Raw genomic sequence first — 20,853 nt, 5'->3', positions numbered from 1 at the left:
TAACCTTGGCACACCTTATCATAATGATGTTAAGGTTCCGTATATGCTTGCATCGAGAGTTGTCATCGAAAAGCGAACTTGAAATCGATCTTTGAAATTAGTTGTTTACGGAAGTAATACGAGGCTCTACTGCCAGAGGTCAGCACCATCTAGTTCCGTTCAGAGTTGGTTTCATCAGTGTGAAAGATGATCAAATTTATTTTGGTTGTAAATAAACAGGGACAAGTTAGGGTATCTCAATTTTACGACTCAGTTTCAACGGAAGAAAAGGATTTGATAGTGACTGAAGCAGTCCAACGATGTTTAAAGAGAACTGATAGTCAGGTAGAATTAGCCAATTATTTTTTGGGAAACTTGATCTAAAAAATGAGTCTATATTTTAAAAAATTATGTATGAAAATCTAACATATTAAATTTGTAATTCATTAATTTCCAGTGTTCATTCCTCGAATATAGAGATTTCAAGTTGGTGTATAGAAGGTATGCAGCACTGTATTTCATCATAGGAGTGGAAGAGTTTGAGGTAAATAATGCCAGTCTCCATTAACACGCTATCATTATCAATGCACTATTTACACTATCTTAATAATACTGCACAAATATTTTTTCTTCAGAATGAGCTTGCTGTTTTAGAGTTGATTCATCTATTTGTTGAAACCATGGACACATATTTTGAGCAAGCAGTAAGTATGACATATCGAACATATTCACAGATTTCTCTTCGCCGCGCTTTTATGATACTGAATATGTTATTTCTGTTTTTAATTCCAGTGTGAAGAAGATGTATCCTTTTAAACTCAAACCAAAAAAGTTTGCAAGATTTCTATTCGTACCATATTGAAATATTTGTGATTCTGTTCCTTCATGCGATAAACAGATTATTTTCAATCTAGAGAAAGTTTACTTCATCCTCGATGAAATTGTTGTGAATGGAAGAATTATTGAAACGAATCAAAACAAGATTTTAGCCCCGGTTCGATTATTGGATCAGATGGCGAAACGATGGTGACATAAGATACTATGAATCTATGAAACTTGAACAAACTTGTTGTGTCTGTGATACATGCAACATACAAGAATACTGCCATATATTGTTTGTTATATAAAATGAAAAATAAAGAACTTTGTATATAATTGAGATTCCAAGTTTCTTTTCTTATTGAATTCTGTAACTGAAGATTTTACTCGACTTCCAATATCATTAAACAGGCACTTCATTATTTCATAATCATTTATTTAAAATGCAGTAAATCACAGATAAATCACTACCATATTAATGAGATATTAATGTTAGCTATCTGCACCCACACTTATTCTGTTTTGAATACTTTCATACAGCTTTTTATCCTGAAAATAAAATATCATTTTTCTGTAGTCGTTCACATTTCTAAGACATGGATCGAAAAGTATAACAACCATATAAATATTCGTTACCTTGGATGAGACAGAAGGTTTGACTTTGATAAATGCAGTTTCAAAATGCTTGTGTCGAACTTCGATTGTTGATGGAAAAACTGTATCAGACAAACATTCTCTTAAAACTGAGACGGACGCTTCTCTGACTAAAGCAGCTAAATCTGCTCCACTGAAACAATGAAACAGGGTTTGATTCCAATACTATCAGGAGAATGCATGAGAGTGAATAGGAAGGATTTGACTTACGTGAAGCCTTTACATAATTCGTGATTTGCTATTTTTTCCAGATCCACATCTTCGTTCAATTTAGGCTTAGTACCATTCTGAAATAATAAATAAATAATCTCCCATACAGTACATATAAACATTAAGTTATATAAACAGCCGAGGCAAATAAAATGATGATTCAACTTACCTTTGTAAGCGTTTTCAGGATATCAAGACGGTCTACTGGCCCGGGTAATCCAACATACAAAATCTTATCTAGTCGTCCAGGTCTGAGAATAGCTGGATCTATTATATCTGCAGAAACAAATTTGATCGACGAAAGTCAGTTATAGATTAACTAATATTGATAATAATATATTGTGCTGTTATTGATACCTGGTCTATTTGTGGCACCCATGATAAATACTTGTTTTCTTTCTTCTAAGCCGTCCATTTCAGTGAGCAGTTGATTCACAACGCGAACACTTGCACCTCCCTGAAATATAACCCAATCAGGGATTAATTTTGTAAATTGAACAATCAAGCGCTCGACAAATGAAATGAATATTTACCTCCCCAGAATGTGAACGTTTTGGACAAAGAGCATCTAATTCATCAAAGAAGATGACGCATGGAGCAGAACTTCTAGCTCTTTGGAATACTTGTCTTACAGCTCTTTCACTCTCACCGACATACTGTACAAATGAATAAAACATTGTTGTAAATACGTGCAAAAACCTCTTATCAAATCTTTGTGTAGAAAGTTTACCATATTGAGTAATTCTGGTCCTTTTACTGATATGAAGTTGATACCAGATTCATTCGCAACTGCCTGAAATAAACAATGATTAACATAGATTAATTGAATATGTAGAATAATGAACTCTGTATGAATAATGAAAGATTCATACCTTAGCCAATAATGTTTTCCCACATCCTGGGGGACCGGCTAAAAGAATGCCCGGAGGTGTTGTTAATCCTAATGATTTGAAATGTTCTTGATGACGAACTGGAGCCTGAAATATAAAAACCAATTCATTCATGGACTTATGAAATACAGGTAGGATTGAAATTTGGGTCGGTGATGTACAAATTACTTACAAGAACTGAAATTTGAAGTTCTGCTCTAACTTCCTGTAAGGCTCCAATATCATCCCATGTTACATCGGGTATAGTGGCAAATCCTTCCCGTTTCGCTGATGGTTGAACAACCTTGAGGGCATGCTGAAATCATGAATGTATTATCCTGTCAACAATGCAACTTTTAAATTGTAAATTATGCACTTCTATCTTGTTACTAACCTGAAAATCATCAATTGTAATGCAAAGCTCTGCTAATTGTTCATCATTCAGTGGAGGCTGCTCCTTAAGCCAAACAAGGACTGAACGAAATAAATCATAGTTAACGAATACTATAGAACTAAAATAATTAATGCAGAGATACCTCAAAAAATAAATCTACCAGATTTTATGTCATCTTTAATAGTGGGAACAGGAAGAAGTTGTTTGACATCTGTTTCAGCATTTGTTACATCCATACTTTCACCATTTACTGCATCTGTACATTCAGCATTTGTTACATCCATAATCTCAGCAGCATTTGTCATTTCTTTACATTCAGCATTTGATATTGCTGGTAATTTCTGTAACCTCATTGCTTCTATATCATGGAAAACTCTTAATAAATAAGATTTTCAGTGTCATTGGAATTTGGTAGACAAACATTCATACGATAGTTTGCTTTCATATAACTTACCTGTTAACAGCAGTCATGGCAGCCTCCCTTGCTAAAGCCATTAGATCAGCTCCAACAAATCCTGGTGTATTCCGGGCCAAATAATGATAGTCAAAGTCTTGTGCAAGGCGCAGTTTTCGACATAAAACTTGCATAATTCTAAAAAGATATCCTACATCAAGTTAAGCTTACTATCTACAATTAAGCTTACTAGAACATTATATTTTCATTTTTGAATTTAGGACCTCATCCTTGCTGGTTCATCTGGAATTCCAAGAGAAATTTCCCTATCAAATCGTCCAGCTCTTCGTAGGGCAGGATCAAGTGAATCCGGTCTATTTGTGGCACCAATAACTAGAACATGAGCCTTGGCAGTCGTCGATAAATCTACAAGATAGCATTAATAACGAGATGAATACTAATATAGATATAATCTATTATCCCTTGGATGTTGTGTATCATGATTATAAACAATGTGGCTGGCAAAGTCTAACAAAACAAAAAGCGAAACACTACAGCGACCTAGTAATAGGCTTTAAAAAGACTTCCTTTTCGATTGCGAGAACGATACGATATGATACAAATAAGCTGAATTAACTCACCATCCATGCATGATAAAAGTTGGGCGACTATCCGGCGTTCCATGTCTTTCGATGCAGTTTCTCTTTTCGGTGTAATAGCATCGATCTCATCGAAGAATAGAATACATGGTGCAGTAGAAATAGCCATTTTAAATAAATCTCGCACTTTCTCTTCTGAATCTCCAGATACCCCTGATACCACTTCAGTAGCTGCTATCTTAATAAATGGTATCTCCAACTCCTAATATGAATATAGAATAAACAAAATGTACCAATACAAACTAAAAGACTCACTGTCGTGTATGTTTAACACCTACCCCAGCTATAGCATGAGCCAATAATGTCTTTCCACATCCAGGAGGTCCATGCAGTAAGAAACCTCGCGGAGGTGTTACACCGAGCTTCTCATAAACTTCTGGATGTTTCATGTGGACGAGCAGTTTTACAATTTCCTACATAGCGTAAGTAAATACTAAGACCCGTAATACTAAACAACAATATTCGGCATTATATGCAAAATAACTATAACAGACCTTCAATGTTGATTCACTTCCACCAACATCATCAAATGTTACTTTGGACATCTGAACTTCAGTGACTAAAAGATCGTTAGAATGACACAGTCATATGTGAAAAATGTTCAACCCATTCAGATCAAATATAGTACCTTTCTTTTTCGTAGATTCCGTCTTATCATCTTTGGTTTTTCTAACCATTTTTCCTTTCACCTTTGAACTGGTCTGAAATAAACGATGTACTGGGTAGTATTGCAATATCTACCATTCATAACTACAACTCACTGAACTGCTATAACGAATAAGGACCTACCGGTATTCTTTCATCAGTTGTTTTTTCTGGTTGATCTTTGATTGTCTTATTTATAGCATTGTTCGAACTTTGTGGAGTTGAAGGTTTTTCCGATCCAGTTTTATCGATAAAATATAAAGGTTGTTCATCGGATTCACGTTTCGGTGTATTTTGTCCGGAAGGAGGCCTAGACGAGGGCCGTGAGTTTGATGGTGTTGATGACGCCTTCTTATACATGTTACTCATCATATTATTCATAGAATTCTTGTTCTGAAAATCATTATACGTATTATGAAAATTTTCTGAATATATCTTCTTGATATGATAGATATAGTTTAATGAAAATTATTCATCGGTGCTCTACCTCATAGATTGTATATTCTTCATTGTCTGATGAAAAACTGTCATTACTGTTATCGCTTCAAATAGAGAAAAACACATCGCAAATCATCATATCATTAACTCTGCTTTTTAGAGGTATCTCAATAAATTATGACTATCTTACTCATTCTCAGTTTTTCTTTTCTTTGCTAAGTATTGCTCTTCGTATTTACATGTTTCATCAACAGTAGGGAGTTTAGCATCCTCACAAACAATTGAATACGCTAATAGAATAAAAAGATGTAGGGAAAATTACAAATCATATCAATTACAAATCATATTGGTTAAATGTATCTCAATTATGATGATCTTGTACCTTTATCTACTAGTTTTCGGAAAGCATTTTCTTTTCTTCTGTTGTATTCACTGAAATTGAGACAGATCATTTTTCAAACACTTCGAAATGCGCATTATTGCAGAACTGTAATGACACGTATTGCAAGGCTCGTGGCAAGGAAAGAGTTATACTTACGTATACTGTAAACGTAAATCTTGTGCCATTGTATTGACATTTATGACTTTTTGATTTTTCATTTGTGTCAAATACTGAATACGAACAAGAATAGAAATATAATATAATAACGGACAATGGAATAAACGTTAATTTAAATTTGTATATTACATTATTTCCGCAAGGTATGTATTTTCAAAAGTGGCAATTTTTACGGATCAAAGAGAATAAATTCGTACCTGTCGAACTCTGCCGACTAATCTTTGGTCTGCTATATATTGCTGTTGTTTTGGCTTCATGTCATTCTGTTTTCGTTTAGATTTTTCCATTTTAACAGTGTCGATTTGTTTTTTGAAGCCAGCATGTATGTATGAAATCAATTGAATTGAATTGGCTCCACAGTAGCGCCGGATGACGGCTCGGTCTCGATGGATGCCGGACTTCACAACGGAACTTTATATTGGGACAACTGGGCGGCCTAATTGGATCAATGCCGAAATTATTTTAGAAAGAACCGGAAAAAGTACGAATATTTAGACAACAACTATTGATGGCCCTATGGCGTTGTTGTATTATGAGAATAGATAAGATAGCAGCTAAATGAGCTTTTTACCAACCGAACCAGCCGGCTAGATTTAGTTTTCTAGTTGATAGTGAGAAGAAATTCTATCAATTCAATAAATCTATATTTATTTCATGAAGAAGATGAAGCTTATTGAAACTTGCTAAATGATATTCATAATATGGTTGTTTGCACAGTCGTGACTTAAGTCCAAAAGTTGTCTTAAATCTTAAGACTGGTCTTAAGTTGTTAGATTGGCTATAGAACTAAGTTGGTCTTTAACTGGTCTTAAATCTAAGTCATGACTATGCAACTGGCCCCCTGTGGTTTAGATTTTGTTTATTCCAAAAATGCTAGTCTCAATATCCGACAATCTCTGGTTGGAACAACAGCTATTTTTATACCTATGCTTTTTACAGACATACCCTACTATCCATGGATGCTTTTGTTTTTTTCTTAATATGCGATTTTAATTTCATTTTAGGCTTGAAATGGCTACTGAAAATACTTATGATTTACCCCATCATCAGGAGGAAGAGAAAAAAGCGTGTGAACTAGAAAGTGACGATAAATCATCCAAAGATCTTTCTTCATCTGTGAAAATGGAACAAAATGTGGATGAGACATTGTCAAAGTCTGAAGAGAAACCAATGGAAACTAATGAGGATAAAACAGAATCGGAAAGCACCGCATTCAAGAAGCCTACTTTCATCTTACCTGCAAGCTTGCCAAAAGTGAATACAGCTAAACTATCACCATCAGGTGAAAATAATTCACAGCAAACGCAGACATTAGCCAAAAATGTTCCTAAGCCGCCGAAAAGTGATTCTAAAATGAAATCTCTATCTCCAGCTGAAAAACTAAAACATGCTCAGACGTCAATACCTTACAAGGAACCAGCGTGGAGCGGTTTATGTGAAACGGAATATCAATTTGAAATCTTAAAAAATGGAACTATAATCGACACAATTAAACTCACCGATAAGCCGTTCTATGTATTTGGTCGTCTTCCGAGCTGTGACGTTAGCATGGAGCATTTATCATTGTCTCGTCATCACGCTATAGTTCAATATTGTGTTCAGAAAACTGATAATAACGAGGTTGGATGGTATCTATATGATCTAGATAGTACGCATGGAACTTGGATTAATAAGAATAAAGTTCACCCTCGTACGTATTATCGCATTCGAGTCGGTCATGTTATCAAATTTGGAGGCAGTTCAAGACTTTACATCCTGCAAGTAAGATTCAACTGAAAATTTGGTATACTCAAAACTAAAGATGATGGAACTGATTTTAATAAACAAAATCTTTTTATTTTCCAGGGCCCACCTGATGACCAAGATGCCGAATCAGAACTTACGATTACTGAAATGAAGTTACAGAGAGAGAAACAGAAGGCCCAAGCGGAACTGCTGAAACAAGCTAATCTAGACGAGATTGAAGCCGCAAAACAGAAAGTACAACAGGACACGAGTTGTTCATGGGGAATGGGTGAGATTTCTCTTTTTATGTATTCCTCAGTGTACAAATTGATACATTCGTACTAATGACAGTGATGTTTGTCTTAAAGGAGATGATGCTATTGAAGATAGTGAGGAGCCAGATGAAGTAAACCCTTTTGCCTTGGCTGAAGAAAGTGAACTGACTTTTGACGATCCCAAGAAAGAATTGAAAAAATACTTTGAACGTGAAGGTAAGTACAATACTTAAACTATATGTTTGATTCATATTACTAAGAATACTGCTACAATAAATCAGTCACCGTAATGCTATGTTTTTAGGTCATGACATTCCTGAATATGAGTTTCTTGCTGCTGGATATGGGAAGCATCATTGTCGAATCGAGTAAGTATCTACATATTTGATGAGCGAGTTTTGAGAAATGTTTCTAAATTTCGATGTGATCTGTTGTTGTTCAGGTTGCCTGTTGATACGTCAACTGGTCATCCGATGGTAGCTGAAGCTCTCGTATCCGGAAAAAAGAAAGACGCTGTTGTTGCATGCGCGATGGAAGCATTGCGAATTCTAGACCGACTCGGAGAACTTCGAAAATCTAGTCATGGTATGTTAATGATCTTGTAGTTTATTTTTGAGTTTGCATTTCGTTGATTGCTAATCGACTCTCTTATGGTGATTGGTTTTAGAGAGTAAGAAGAGAAAGAAGAAGAATTGGGAGGACGATGATTTCTATGACAGCGACGATGATACGTTTTTAGATCGAACCGGTGTCATTGAACAGAAACGACTTGAACGCATGAAAAAAGCTGGAAAAGATAGCGATACAGTTGAAACATACGATTCATTGGTAAATTTCATTTAGTATGAAAATTGGATTGAAAATTGGATTAGATATTAGATTAACCTTGAATTCTTTCTAACAGGTTGAAAAGTTAAAAGTGATTGAAACTGAAATTGTCGAAATCACGAAGCAACTTGAAAACGCGAAGCAGGCTACGCTGGAATCGGACGACGTCGATGACTTAGACGCTTACATGTCCTCGCTGAAATCTGGTGCTATGGATAAAAGAACTCGTATGAAATTAAAAAGTCAACTTTTCGAATTGAAACACCAAGAACAAAAACTACGAAGATTGGCGAATATTGCGAAGCCAGCTTCATTACCGGCTATTATGAAGTAAGCTTCTCATGAGGATTTTGCTACTAAAGTCAAACTTGCATATGTGTAGTTGAGATGATCATTATGTTGATAACTTCTGCTTAGTTAATTGAATGGAAATACAAATTGGGAAAAAAAAATAGTGACGACTTTTCTTATGACAACTAAAGCCAGTTTGACTGTAATATTTGTTAAAAACTAATTTAAAATGTTTGTTTTAAAGACTTGAACAGAAGGCAGCCATAACCAATGATGCACAGAAAGGAACTCTACCCTTAACTGGTAAAATCAAAGGTCCTGTCTTAAAACCTGCTGTCCAACAAACATCAGATCCAGTAAGTGTATTCCAAATTCTACTCGTGGCATATTATACAGTTTATTCCTGATTGGTCTTTTTATACGAAATGTCTCATTTACAGGGATTTCAACATTCTGAAGTAGAAGTTGAAGAAGATGACGATGAAAATGAAACAGCAGTTGTAGAAAAAAAGAGCACAGTTGAGGATTCAAAGGATCACATTAAGACTACAGACAATTCGCCAGTGAATGAGAAATCTTACGGTCTTATAAAACCAAATGAGGATAAACTGGAAAAAGTGGTCAAAATTGATAAAATGCAAACTAAAAATGAAAATAGCTCTCAATTATCACAAACTGAAACGGATTCTAAAGTCAATAGTAAGGAAGTTAAATCGGATAAATGTCAAAGAACTGAAAATCCATCGAAATTGGATAAATCTGCTGAAGTGAAATCATTTCCAATTAAACGAAAATCGGATAAACTTGTTTCAAAGGTAAAGAAAATACGACCCGTAATTTCTAAATGTGAAAATGTGTCCGGATGTAATTATATTTTGTGCTTGTTCGTTTTTTCAGGTGAAAAAGATGAAAGAGTATACCGAAACAGATGATCCTAACTACGCAGTATGGATGCCACCAGCCGGTAAGTATTCACTGTAAAACCAATTGGGATTATTTATACTGTTCGTCAATGATATAATATAAAAACTATATTACTCGATATGTCATTTAGATCAAACGGGAGATGGGAAAACGAAACTCAATGAGAAGTATGGTTACTGAGGTCTCGTCCAGCTGAGGTGTGCTACAGCTGCTGGGATATGTATTTATGGAATGGAAAGATACTGACTGAATCATGTTTTCAATGATTTGATTATGATTTCACAATGTTATAACTTTTAGTGTGAATATGAATAAATGATTTTCCGATAATAATGCGTATTTACTGAGAGTTTGTTAATTCTGGGATTCGAACCTACTATCGAGTATTTACGGTGGCAAAGAAGCGGCTCCACGTTATACATGAACTGTCAGATTAGTTCATTTGAAAGGCATCCTAAGGTCATTTTCTTGTTCAAATAGAGAATTTCTGCTTAGTCGAGGTAAAGTACATCTAGAATACACTGAGGAAATGTTTTTGAAATCTATTCGTTTCATAATTGGTTTGGTTTTTTTCTGAAATACCGCTGAGAAGTGTGAATTCGCGATATCGAGTCATCGACTGCAACAACCGTACCCACCTGACCTAGTTTCACCACGCACGTCTGGGATGCTGTGTATTATTACTGCTGTGCTTGAATCTGTCTCTTCTGCCAGGCTCTGTCTTTTAATCAAGACATTGTGATGACGAATATAATCATCGTCATCGAGAAGCACTGACTGACAGCACTTGGCATAATAAATAGATCTCAAACTAGCCGTTTGTTGTTCCCAAACTGTTGGAGGGGGCCGTAACAACGTCTTGAATTAAGACTAGTCTGCTATACAACTTTAAGTCGATGATTGTTTTACCACATTATTGTTAAACATTGATTTTCAGGTTCAAGTACACATAGAGTGAAAATGGCGGAAGAAGATCAGCCGATATTGTGTGAAACGATGTCCAAACTGATGATGGAAGTCGCGCCTTGTCATGAAACACCACATTCAAAAGTGTCTGTGGTCGGTGTGGGACAAGTAGGAATGGCCTGTGCCTTCACAGTCATGTTACAGGTCTGTCAACGCTGAAAAACATATGAAAGAAGACTTCAAATTGTTACATAGATTTTGAATTGTGATGTTTTGATTTTGCAGAATGTTGCGAGTGAAATAGCATTGGTAGATGTAATTCCAGAAAAGTTAAAGGGAGAAATGATGGATTTGCAACACGGTCAAGCATTCCTGAAAAAAGTCACTATCAAGGCATCGACAGGTATATAGACATAGGAATAAAGTGGAAGATTTTCGAAAAAGCATTTGTATAAAGCTTGATGGAGTAATTTGATTAAATGTTTCAGATTATAAAGTCACAGCAGGTTCAAAAATCTGTGTCGTAACAGCTGGAGCTCGTCAGCGAGATGGAGAATCCAGATTAGATCTTGTACAGAAAAATGTCGAGATTTTCAAATGTAGGATTCATCAGAAACAAATATCCAGTAACGTGTAAATTGTACTTTCAGATTAATGAACTTTATTTATTACTGTATTTCAGTTATTATCCCAAACCTAATCAAGTATAGTCCTGATACAATTCTTCTCATCATATCAAACCCTGGTAAGTTCTCACCAAAGAATTTCCACATTATTGCAAATCTTGTTTTATTGAACTGAATGAAAAATTTAAGAATTTTTCCACTGATTTCAGTTGATATTCTTACTTATGTCGCGTGGAAAATAAGCGGTCTTCCAAAGAATCGAGTTATAGGCAGCGGAACTATGTTGGATTCGTCGCGATTCAGATTCCTAATGAGTCAGAAACTCAACATAGCTCCTGCGAGTTGTCATGGTTGGATTATCGGGGAACACGGTGATACTAGTGGTATGTTTGTTAATTCATCTGACTCTCTTGTGCTGATTTTATTTCTTGATGCCGAAATTGATGTTTTTATTCTGTTTTGAATATCTAGTTCCTGTGTGGAGTGGTGTGAATGTAGCGGGAACAACTCTTAAAAGCATTAATCCAAGTCTTGGAATGGAAGGAGACTCCGAGAACTGGAAAGATATTCATAAGGAAGTCGTTAGTAGGTAAGCTTGCTGATGTGCTCCTTCCTTGTACACGTGTACTATGCTTTGAAGTGACTGTTCATTCTTTCAGTGCTTATGAGATAATCAAACTGAAAGGTTACACTTCATGGGCAATAGGTCTTATGGTGTCCACAATCTGTCACTCCATTTTCAAGAATACGAGAAATGTGTACGCCCTTTCAACACTGATTCAGGTAAACGCTTGGTTCGGTGCTTTATAATAAGATATATTTATCATAGAATTCTACTCCATAAGAGGAAAATGTTTATGTAGTAGGAACCGGTAGTAATTTAACTACTTATTCCGAATTGATCCCTTCATAGGTTTAGCAATATTCACGGCGAAGAATGCCCCATCATCAATAATGCATTAACTGATTGCTCATTGAATAATTGCTTTGCCTAGTTTATGCCTGTACTGTGTTTGAAATACCTTGCATTTTGTCTTTACGTTTGATTATTTCACAGAAGGTATGTGCCCAGATTTAATAGCTAATCATCTCATCTGCATCACCACGAGTAGTAATATATTACCACTACGAAACATAGAAGTAATAATTATCACTTTAAGATATTGGCTTCTACATCTATTGCATCTTGGATATTGAGAATTATTATCCTTACTTCAAAATTACTACAATCAAAGTGTATATTTGAGGTAAACAATTATGATTTTGAAAGAACTTGAGTTAATGCGGGTGAGTCTTCACTATTTATTATCTAGAACAGTGAACTTAATCACTGAGATTATGAGATTTTTTTCTGCAGAGGTCAGCTTCATGAGTCAAACTATGGAGATAAATTAAAATTCTTAATAACTATTTATCAATTTTTGAATTCTAGGGATTACCTAGTTCGTGGAGCTGACCTTTGAGTGAATTTTGTTAACATCACTTCGTCGATTGAATTTTTGGTTCCACTTAATGAGTGATTTAAAAAAGTTTTTGTTCCTCTCTAAGACATTTACTATAAAATGTTAAAGATATTTCATTTATTTTACTCATGAGCTTACAAACTAATGAAAGTTTGGCTAAAATATTCACCTGTATTTAACAGAATAAGGTAGGTGGGAAGATTGCTGTTTATGTGAGCTTGCTGTCTAGTAAACCTTGCTAAAAAAAGTGATTTATTTTATTCAAGAATATCAGGTGTATTCATCAAACCATGCTAACTTAAAACAATCATTTTCACTTTGAAAGATTCATAGAAGTGGATGGGTTTTGATACAATATATAGTTGGATTTATTGGACAGAGAAGTTTATCTGCATGATGCATCTTCCTGCTGTATATTTCCCTTATATTAGCTTCTTAGTAAATTTAACCTGAAGAGGTTAAGTTTACTGTATAATGAGATCTATTAGATATTGTCAACGATTTTTCTCCTATACCTATTTGTTGTTTGAAGATAGTGCTGGTATCAATTGTTTGTGTTTAATTGTAACTGATTATGAATTTTATTGGACTTTATTTGACTAGGAGATTACCAATTTTGATTTTACCAAAAAGAACCGATTATCCAAAATGTATTTAGTAGAAATCATCTGTCATAGAATTTCTCAAGAAATTGCCAATATTTTTATGGAAAATCCACTTGGCCACTTGGACTTATAAGTCATTCAAATATGTGCTTGATATTTTCAGGGATTTCATGGAATTGATGAGGAGGTGTTTCTGAGTTTACCATGTGTCCTCGGAGAAACTGGAATTACTCATATCCTCTATCAGAAACTGGATGAATCCGAAATTGAGAAGTTGAGGCAAAGTGCTAAAACTCTGCAAGAAGTTACTAAAAGTATCAAATGGTACGCAAGATAAGAATAGCAGTATTAATACATCTTAATTGCGGAGACATATTCAAAAAGAAATGAAATTCATAAATCTTTAACAAATTGTCCTTGCAATGGTTAATGATAATGTTTCTATTTCTAGGTAAATGCTATCCCAGAATAGTAAAGCCTGATACTATGTATTAATCCCGCTAGTAGATGGCTGAATATACCAGTACTTAAACTAGAAGCACATAGTTATAGATGCTCCGCGGCTTTATAGAAATATGACTTGAATTATTATTGTTATTGTATCGGATATGTTCTTTGGTGATTACATAACGAAATTGGTCTGTAATGATGAATAATTCAGAGTAGGAATGAGCTTGTTGATAGTTACGCTAATGCCCTTACCAAAACTCCCGGCTACTAAACCTAATTACATTTACTGTATTATTTTACAATCATATCCATAGTTTGTGGAAGTAATCTTCGTTTTTGAAGATGATATTGTTATCTTATTAAGAGCTTTAAAATTTGATTATGAGATTTAGATTTATTGTTGGTATTACTTTAATGTTGGCAAAAATGTTCAAGCCCATTAAAGGATGAACAATTTGTGAAGTTATTAGAACAGTTCAAAATGTCTCTTACTTCTTTATTTATGCCTTATTTAATACAATTTCCTATTCATTTATATGTTTAACGTTGCTAGTAAATCATATCTACACGTGACAAGAGTCAAAACCTAGTCTTCTTCCCTTTGCTTCATATGACCACGGTTACTTAAAGTTAATCAAATTAAACCTTGCATACCTTTTGTATTGACGAGAGATTCTCTGACCATGTTTCATTGCATTTCATTTCGTTTGTTTGTAAAACTCTACCTCTGTAACGCTTACTATGTTGGCGTTCTATAAACACGGTTGAACAGCTTTAAGAAGACTGAGTAATGTGTATAAAAAAGAATTAGATTGTGATCCCACCCTATGTGTAAAAAGTAATAATAGCTTCCACAGGATTTCTTATCTGCTTTATTCAATGTGCCATATTTGTGTTGTTGCATGTACAGTAGACTCCTCCCGAAAAAGAAATTTTTATCATTAAAATCTTAAAGTTGGACAAGATAAGAATTTCATCGTAGGGAATTCATGAGAAAGTTGGTTTACCAAAGTGATTCATGGTACCAAGTAAAAAGGAGTCTGCTGTATAAACATTTCTTTATTCTATTATAAATAGTACTTTGTTTATTATGTGTTTCCTTTTAAGGATAACGTGTTTGTCAGGTATCAGATATCAAAAACTTTACATCGAATTCATTTGTTAATCGGAATTCTACCAATTTTACAGCTGTCTATTCATCACTGTAGTGCGTCTCTTGATCTCCCTCTTAAATAAGATCCTGCCTCAATTTTTCCTCTGTTGATCGTTAATTAGATATCAAATAAATGATTAGAGTCAAAATACATTATATTTGTACATTGTACATCAGGTAAAAGTTTGACTGTGATTTTAGTCACTTTATATAATAATGCATTCAGTGTCCCCAGATAGGCGTTAGATTTTTGATATTGTCATGTGTTATATAGACGATGTTATTGTTCTAGTAGAGTCAAAGGTTAAATAAATTCTCTATAGTAAATTTATGTTTTATTTCATGTTCTTCTGATGGAGGTTTCATTTGCTTAATGGTGTGGGAGTAAATGTAGGTGCGGTATATAGAGAGATGAAATGATGAAGCCCAAGTGAAGGATTTGACAAGGACACGTCCATATTGTTCTGAGTTTTGAAATTTGACTTAGAAATTAATGGATTAATTTTCTCTGGCAAACTCAAAGCGAAGTTGGCACATGATGCTTTGGTTATTTGGTTGTGATTTGTCGATATTTTCATGTAGGTAACCAGGGGCATAGCCATCCAACTGCGGGATTTTGTCACTGATGGTGTTTTATTATACGCAAATCATACAATGTCCCAAATTATAATGTTTGATAACAAAGACGCTCGAGGCCATTATATTTATAACCAGTATTCTGGCAAATGACATTTAGATCTGAAATAAATGCTCGTATTAACGAGTCCGCCGAAATACGTACGCCTTCGTTGAATGCAAACGAGAGAAACCTGATGAAAAAAGAAGAAAAAAAGATTCCAAGAAACTGTCATTGCATGCTTTAAACACTTTTCTCGGAAAGTGATAGACCTAAATTTCCCTTTCAGACTTTTAACTTTCTAATGAAGTGGGTCGGTTTTTGTATAAATATCTGAAATCCTCGGGGGTAAGAGAATATTCTAAGATGTTTGCCAACAGACCATTTTCTGTATTATGGGTGACAGTTGGAATTGGTTTCGTTGCTTTCATGATAAGTTACATATGTTCCGAAAATGAAACAGGTGGGTTTTTGCATTTTTGCGCCTTCAGGTGGGAAGCTCATTTCTAATTTCAAAAACTCTTTCTTAAAAGATCGAATAGTCCATTGTTTAACTTGATTGTCTGTTGAGATATTTTTATGTAACGGACTGTAAATGAATATATTATTAAATATATTATATTATTATTATTATTATTATTATTATTGATTCATCTGAAATGATGACATAATGTACAGAAGAATGCATGGCGATTTTAATAGATGATGAAATGTTTGGCAAACGAGTATTGATAACCGGATCATCTTCTGGTATTGGTGAACAGTTAGCCTATAGATATGCAAAATTAGGATCATCTATTATGTTAGCGGCAAGGAGAGGGCACCTGTTACAGAAGGTAAGTTAATTGTAGAAATTTCTTCTGCAGTTTGGTCGAAACAAACGGTTATATTCAGATTATATAGTTATATCTACCAGGTCGCTAAACATTGTAAAGAATTGTCTCCCAACAATGCAACAGTATCCTATTTAGCGACTGACTTGTCCAAAATGGAAAATACTTTACTTTTGATTGAGGTAATTATCTAAAGACGAAGTATATACTCGGTATACGTGCTTATTGCTTATCGAATGAACTACGCTAACAATGTGAAATCATTTTATTTCAGCAAACGGAAATAATTTTGGGTGCCATTGATGTTTTAGTAATAAATCATGTAGCGCCGATAGAGTTCGGATTCTGGTCTGGTAGTAGGACCAATCTAACCACGCTCGATGAATATATCGACGTGAATTTTAAAAGCTACGTACACCTTACTTCTCACGCTTTGAAGCTTCTTACGAAAAACGAAGGCCGCATCATTGTGGTTTCATCTGTGGCTGGTGAGTTTTTTTGGCATGGTGCGGGCTGGGTGATGTTATATTCTCATTACTTTGTATAATTTTAACGCCTTAACGCCGAGTACATTTCTACATTCTATCTTTTTTATTTCTTTTTATCGAATGTATCTTTCTGGGTAGAATTAATACATTGTATCTCTTGCAGGGAAAATCGGCACGCCTTTCCAACACAGTTACGCCGCAGCCAAGTTTGCTCTGGATGGATTTTTTACCAGTCTTCGAATACAATTCCAGTTCACCAGAGTTCGTACGTCAGTTACCCTATGTATCATCGGTGGAGTTGGTGGGTATACATTTTATCTATAAAGCCCAAATATATTCTTGTAAACTTCGAGGTAAAATGGGTTTCCTTTTTGTTGTTGTTCAGAAACAGATATGTTAAATACGGCAATGGATAAATTCAACACGACAAGAGCGATGAAGTGGTTTCCTCTTGAGAATCCCGTTGATGTATCACGAGCTATAGTGACGGCAGGTTCAAATCGGATTGAAGAACTTTACTACCCGTTCATTAATTCCAGGATTATAACGAATCGTTGGTTTAATAAGTTCATGTTCAGCAGAATATTACCTTTATTTCTACCAGTGTCAAATGTATCTTATAATAGCTAATCATGGGATTTATTTCCATGAGTTGGGAGATCTTTATATTTTCTAACACTTTTAAATTCTAACAATAATGTTTTTTAAGTGATGAAAATGCCATAGCTCGAATCAACAGAGCACATTGCGTTGTCAAAACCGATTTTAAATTTAGCGGGGCGTGGCAGCTTGTTCAGCCAATCATCGAACCCCATGTTGATAGATTAATTAATTAATTACTGTAAGTCAAAAACAACTACATTTCCATTTGTATATCTCTCATAATGTTACTTTTGTCGGCGGTCCGTTCTCGGTATATTTTTTGCTATTACTTGTAATTAATTCGAAGCAATAAATCCTTGAATTGGTTTGAATTGGTCATGAAGGTTATGTGGAGAAACCAGGAAACAATTTTAGTTGGATTTTATTTTCAGAATTTTCATTTTTTTATCTCGAAATATTACTAAATTTAGGTAAGATATCATATTTTATCTAAATTTGGGTCGTTCGTTAATTGAAAAAAAAACTAGCAGAGTGAAAATATTATGTCTGTTGTTGCAACATTATATCAGGGTTGGACTTCAGTCTGAGTTTTTGACAGAAAAAGTTTTCATATTTCAGGTCAAGTATAGATATGCCTTCAGTTTCATCTGCAAGATTCACATCATGTGTCGGTTATTTACGCAAGGTTACAGTAGAACCGGTTCTGTTTCTGTATATGATCGCGGTATGGATGCAATATCCGGCGTTACAGGCGTTACTCTACAAGAAAACCTGTCTCTTGAAATATGACAGTTCAGAAATATGCGACAATCTGAATGAATACGAATCAGAGGAAAAATATGTACAATCGGAAACATCGCATTGGATTCTGTACACGAATATCTGTCTGACGCTTCCATCAATTATATCTGCTGCTTTCATCGGTTCCTGGAGTGATAAAATCGGCCGCAAAATTCCGATCATTTTACCGTCGATCGGAGCCGTATTCGGACTGGTAAACTACGTGCTGAATTCGATGTTTCCTAAACTTCCATTACCGCTGATTCTGCTGAGTCCATTCCTGAACGGAATCGCCGGTGGTTTCGTTACGTGTATACTGAGCGTGTTTAGTTACATGTCAAACATTACTAGCGAATCGAATCGTACGATTCGCGTCGCTGTTCTCGAATCCATGTCATTTCTCGGTGGAACGATCGGTCTTTCGCTGAGTGGGGTGCTTCTCGATCATCTGGGCTTTCAATACGTATTCGTCATTATGATCGTGTGTCATTTTATTCTGATAGTATACACGCTATTGTGGATAGATGACGTCCATCCGGCCGATCAAATTGTCGAGCAGAATACCAATCTATGTCGCCATCTTTTTAATCTTACCCATTTTAAAGAATCGGCAATATGTTTATTTCGACCTCGAGACGGTCACTTAAGACGAAACCTGTTACTGACATTTGGAGCATTTCTCGGTGGATTCTTTGCATTTTCTGGTGAGGTTTTCGATGCAAAAGTTAAACTAAGTTAACCTACACTATGAAAATTAATTATTTACTCCGTCAATTTTAAATTTCAGCGCACAATGACTTAGCATATCTATACCTACGTCATGCACCGAGGAATTTTACTCAGACAGAGTATGGTTATTATCTGGGTTTTACTAACGCGATGTCTGGTATTGGTTTGATTGTGATTCTCCCATTGTTTAAACACTATTTGTTATTGTGGGATACAATACTGATCATCATTGGTTTCTCGGCAAGAGGTATTGCCCTGATTGTACTTGCTGTTAGCATGGTAAAGTGGCTAGTCTTCCTGGGTTTGTATTTAGTGGTCAATGTAACGTATAATTGAATACTTTAGAGCACTTCGAGAAAATTACGATTTGTTTGTCTATATTCAGTTCCTGTTATCGGGATGTTTCAAGGATTTGGTGCTGCTGGATGCCGAGCTCTATTATCAAAATTTGTTGACAAGGATGAAACGGGTAACATAACAATTCGGCGAACCAATATAATTTTAATTCCTATCAAATTCTTATTCAGTTCCGATCATTACTACATTTATCTGTTTTTAGGCAAGATGTTTGCGTTCGTTGCTTCTGGAGAGAGTTTAATTACTCTATTAGCGTCAGTCATATTCAACAACCTCTACCCGGCCACGATCAGTTTTTACCCGGGATTTTGTTTCATTTTGGCAGCTGCCATGATGATCATTCCGATTATAATCATTGGGTAATTTAACCGAGTTGCTCGAGTATATGAATGAAAGACTTGTTCCAGTGAGTTATTGTTTTCTTCTTATTCTTCAGTTTTGTGCACAAGTTTATCAAGCAAGAAGACAGATATTCATTATTTGAGAACACAGGTGATTTACAGGCTGAACCTTCCTGATGAAGGAAGGTGCCATCCATAAAGTAATTATGAATATTCAGATATCTAGAATAATACATATAAAAAATTAGACTAGTCTTTATGAATTTTTGTACATATGCATATTTAGTCATATTAATGAAAACATGTCCCTTTTACTACTAACACATTTCCTCACTTCAGCCTTTGCTGTTTACATATAACATACTTTATGGTTGGTTTCTACAGTGATAAAGAGTTCTATAACCAGTGAAATTCCATTCCAATCATTAAATCATTTTAATTTCAGAGGAACCAGTAGCGAATGCAAATCAAGCTTCATTTTCTTATTCTGTTCATACATCATCAATTTTAAGTAGAACAGAGACTGAAATGTCATCAGCCGAAACTCAGAACATATAGATTGAAATACTGTCTCAAATAATAGTTTTCAGCTAGCAGTGTTTTTATCTACCGGTAGTATCGGAAGTAGAGCTCACAGATGTTAACTTTTAATCATGCTGTAGAATCGCTTAATTCAGATCAATTGGAACTTATCCGCTTCATGAGGAATCCGTACTAAACATTGTAATTTACATCTATTTATGTATAGGTGGACTATGAATAACATCCAGATATCAAGTCCGATTAAACTGAGCCGATTTCAGCAGGTTTGCTGAACAATCAATCATTTGTATAAATGTGATAAACCAGTAAAATTTATTACATCAATTTGAAAATCGTGTGAACTGATTAGTAGTTTATAGGGGGAGGGGAGATTGATATCAGTATTAAAGAAGGTATCTTTCAATTTTCTGATATAACGTTTGTATCAATGCTTGCATTATACGATTAAATAATTGTTATTTGATTATTTTTATCTCATGTTTTACGAAATAAATCCATTAATTTTTAAAATATAAGAACTTATTCTATTAACTATTTGTTGCTTAGGGATACAGTGGAATTTCACTACGACAAACTTCAGGGGACCAGAATATATGTTCGTTATAACCAGTATGAAATATTTGACTCCTATTTGGGACAAAATTCTAGGTTTGTAATTAACAGATAAATGGTAACATCTGAGGACGTTATAACAAAA

The 20,853-nt window shown here is 34.8% G+C and overlaps 6 protein-coding genes across 8 annotated transcripts; 5 read left to right on the top strand and 1 right to left on the bottom strand.

The window, feature by feature from the left end:
• The first annotated feature begins 7 nt into the window (after positions 1–7).
• LOC141899367 (AP-4 complex subunit sigma-1-like) lies at positions 8–1,115 on the top strand. Its single transcript, XM_074785625.1, has 5 exons — positions 8–324; positions 437–523; positions 615–683; positions 772–783; positions 878–1,115. The coding sequence occupies exons 1-5, from the start codon at positions 187–189 to the stop codon at positions 1,007–1,009; spliced, it is 438 nt and encodes a 145-aa protein (XP_074641726.1). The 5' UTR covers positions 8–186; the 3' UTR covers positions 1,010–1,115.
• A 110-nt stretch (positions 1,116–1,225) lies between these two features.
• LOC141915505 (nuclear valosin-containing protein-like) lies at positions 1,226–5,989 on the bottom strand. The gene is made up of 23 exons (XM_074807070.1): positions 5,818–5,989; positions 5,600–5,673; positions 5,444–5,493; positions 5,252–5,351; positions 5,111–5,165; positions 4,768–5,016; positions 4,607–4,679; positions 4,473–4,537; positions 4,257–4,391; positions 3,961–4,180; positions 3,604–3,745; positions 3,380–3,517; positions 3,086–3,300; positions 2,926–3,005; positions 2,725–2,847; positions 2,535–2,639; positions 2,393–2,455; positions 2,196–2,318; positions 2,020–2,119; positions 1,832–1,938; positions 1,663–1,739; positions 1,435–1,585; positions 1,226–1,347 (listed from the first exon to the last, which is right to left on the bottom strand). The coding sequence occupies exons 1-23, from the start codon at positions 5,905–5,907 to the stop codon at positions 1,291–1,293; spliced, it is 2,592 nt and encodes an 863-aa protein (XP_074663171.1). The 5' UTR covers positions 5,908–5,989; the 3' UTR covers positions 1,226–1,290.
• Positions 5,990–6,036: 47 nt separating this feature from the next.
• Positions 6,037–9,986, top strand: LOC141915506 (kanadaptin-like). 2 transcript variants are annotated; one of them, XM_074807071.1, is made up of 12 exons: positions 6,037–6,101; positions 6,625–7,381; positions 7,466–7,634; positions 7,714–7,836; positions 7,925–7,988; positions 8,063–8,205; positions 8,288–8,448; positions 8,525–8,778; positions 8,984–9,095; positions 9,180–9,554; positions 9,637–9,703; positions 9,794–9,986. In XM_074807071.1, exons 2-12 carry the CDS (start codon positions 6,632–6,634, stop codon positions 9,841–9,843), a joined length of 2,268 nt encoding a protein of 755 aa, XP_074663172.1. In that variant the 5' UTR covers positions 6,037–6,101; positions 6,625–6,631; the 3' UTR covers positions 9,844–9,986. The 2 variants fall into 2 exon arrangements, with proteins under 2 accessions (XP_074663172.1, XP_074663173.1); XM_074807072.1 differs by lacking the exon at positions 6,037–6,101 and adding an exon at positions 6,203–6,231.
• An 83-nt stretch (positions 9,987–10,069) lies between these two features.
• Positions 10,070–15,167, top strand: LOC141915507 (L-lactate dehydrogenase-like). Its single transcript, XM_074807073.1, has 10 exons — positions 10,070–10,163; positions 10,601–10,773; positions 10,855–10,972; positions 11,058–11,168; positions 11,252–11,314; positions 11,405–11,578; positions 11,667–11,784; positions 11,855–11,978; positions 13,427–13,587; positions 13,715–15,167. Exons 2-10 carry the CDS (start codon positions 10,624–10,626, stop codon positions 13,716–13,718), a joined length of 1,023 nt encoding a protein of 340 aa, XP_074663174.1. The 5' UTR covers positions 10,070–10,163; positions 10,601–10,623; the 3' UTR covers positions 13,719–15,167.
• Positions 15,168–16,168: 1,001 nt separating this feature from the next.
• On the top strand, positions 16,169–17,350 carry LOC141915087 (hydroxysteroid 11-beta-dehydrogenase 1-like protein B). The gene is made up of 6 exons (XM_074806498.1): positions 16,169–16,318; positions 16,399–16,497; positions 16,590–16,803; positions 16,967–17,104; positions 17,189–17,296; positions 17,343–17,350. Exons 1-6 carry the CDS (start codon positions 16,169–16,171, stop codon positions 17,348–17,350), a joined length of 717 nt encoding a protein of 238 aa, XP_074662599.1.
• A 445-nt stretch (positions 17,351–17,795) lies between these two features.
• Positions 17,796–20,670, top strand: LOC141906351 (lysosomal proton-coupled steroid conjugate and bile acid symporter SLC46A3-like). 2 transcript variants are annotated; one of them, XM_074795602.1, is made up of 7 exons: positions 17,796–17,876; positions 18,025–18,890; positions 18,974–19,216; positions 19,301–19,384; positions 19,475–19,631; positions 19,709–19,764; positions 20,059–20,670. In XM_074795602.1, the coding sequence occupies exons 2-7, from the start codon at positions 18,038–18,040 to the stop codon at positions 20,169–20,171; spliced, it is 1,506 nt and encodes a 501-aa protein (XP_074651703.1). In that variant the 5' UTR covers positions 17,796–17,876; positions 18,025–18,037; the 3' UTR covers positions 20,172–20,670. The 2 variants fall into 2 exon arrangements, with proteins under 2 accessions (XP_074651703.1, XP_074651711.1); XM_074795610.1 differs by having other exon boundaries at positions 19,709–19,813; positions 20,059–20,185.
• Positions 20,671–20,853: the final 183 nt, after the last annotated feature.

This window comes from Tubulanus polymorphus, chromosome 1 (genome assembly GCF_964204645.1).
Source record: "Tubulanus polymorphus chromosome 1, tnTubPoly1.2, whole genome shotgun sequence".
Lineage (NCBI taxonomy): Eukaryota > Metazoa > Nemertea > Palaeonemertea > Tubulaniformes > Tubulanidae > Tubulanus > Tubulanus polymorphus.
Note: the sequence above shows the minus strand (reverse complement) of the source record. Positions and strands in the feature narration are given on the sequence as shown.

Excerpts from the sequence above, each read along its gene's own strand:
- LOC141899367 (XM_074785625.1), top strand. The coding sequence starts at position 187 with ATGATCAAATTTATTTTGGTTGTAAATAAACAGGGACAAGTTAGGGTA. Across the intron at positions 325-436 it reads TAAAGAGAACTGATAGTCAG|TGTTCATTCCTCGAATATAG; the intron begins GTAGAATTAGCC and ends ATTAATTTCCAG. Across the intron at positions 524-614 it reads TAGGAGTGGAAGAGTTTGAG|AATGAGCTTGCTGTTTTAGA; the intron begins GTAAATAATGCC and ends TTTTTTCTTCAG.
- LOC141915505 (XM_074807070.1), bottom strand. The coding sequence starts at position 5,907 with ATGGAAAAATCTAAACGAAAACAGAATGACATGAAGCCAAAACAACAG. Across the intron at positions 3,301-3,379 it reads GCCATGACTGCTGTTAACAG|AGTTTTCCATGATATAGAAG; the intron begins GTAAGTTATATG and ends TTATTTATTAAG. Across the intron at positions 2,848-2,925 it reads TTACAATTGATGATTTTCAG|CATGCCCTCAAGGTTGTTCA; the intron begins GTTAGTAACAAG and ends TCATGATTTCAG.
- LOC141915506 (XM_074807071.1), top strand. The coding sequence starts at position 6,632 with ATGGCTACTGAAAATACTTATGATTTACCCCATCATCAGGAGGAAGAG. Across the intron at positions 7,635-7,713 it reads GAGTTGTTCATGGGGAATGG|GAGATGATGCTATTGAAGAT; the intron begins GTGAGATTTCTC and ends TTTGTCTTAAAG. Across the intron at positions 8,206-8,287 it reads ACTTCGAAAATCTAGTCATG|AGAGTAAGAAGAGAAAGAAG; the intron begins GTATGTTAATGA and ends GATTGGTTTTAG.
- LOC141915507 (XM_074807073.1), top strand. The coding sequence starts at position 10,624 with ATGGCGGAAGAAGATCAGCCGATATTGTGTGAAACGATGTCCAAACTG. Across the intron at positions 10,973-11,057 it reads CACTATCAAGGCATCGACAG|ATTATAAAGTCACAGCAGGT; the intron begins GTATATAGACAT and ends TAAATGTTTCAG. Across the intron at positions 11,315-11,404 it reads TCTCATCATATCAAACCCTG|TTGATATTCTTACTTATGTC; the intron begins GTAAGTTCTCAC and ends CACTGATTTCAG.
- LOC141915087 (XM_074806498.1), top strand. The coding sequence starts at position 16,169 with ATGGCGATTTTAATAGATGATGAAATGTTTGGCAAACGAGTATTGATA. Across the intron at positions 16,319-16,398 it reads GAGGGCACCTGTTACAGAAG|GTCGCTAAACATTGTAAAGA; the intron begins GTAAGTTAATTG and ends TATATCTACCAG. Across the intron at positions 16,804-16,966 it reads TGTGGTTTCATCTGTGGCTG|GGAAAATCGGCACGCCTTTC; the intron begins GTGAGTTTTTTT and ends TATCTCTTGCAG.
- LOC141906351 (XM_074795602.1), top strand. The coding sequence starts at position 18,038 with ATGCCTTCAGTTTCATCTGCAAGATTCACATCATGTGTCGGTTATTTA. Across the intron at positions 19,385-19,474 it reads TGTTGACAAGGATGAAACGG|GCAAGATGTTTGCGTTCGTT; the intron begins GTAACATAACAA and ends ATCTGTTTTTAG. Across the intron at positions 19,765-20,058 it reads TTCATTATTTGAGAACACAG|AGGAACCAGTAGCGAATGCA; the intron begins GTGATTTACAGG and ends TTTTAATTTCAG.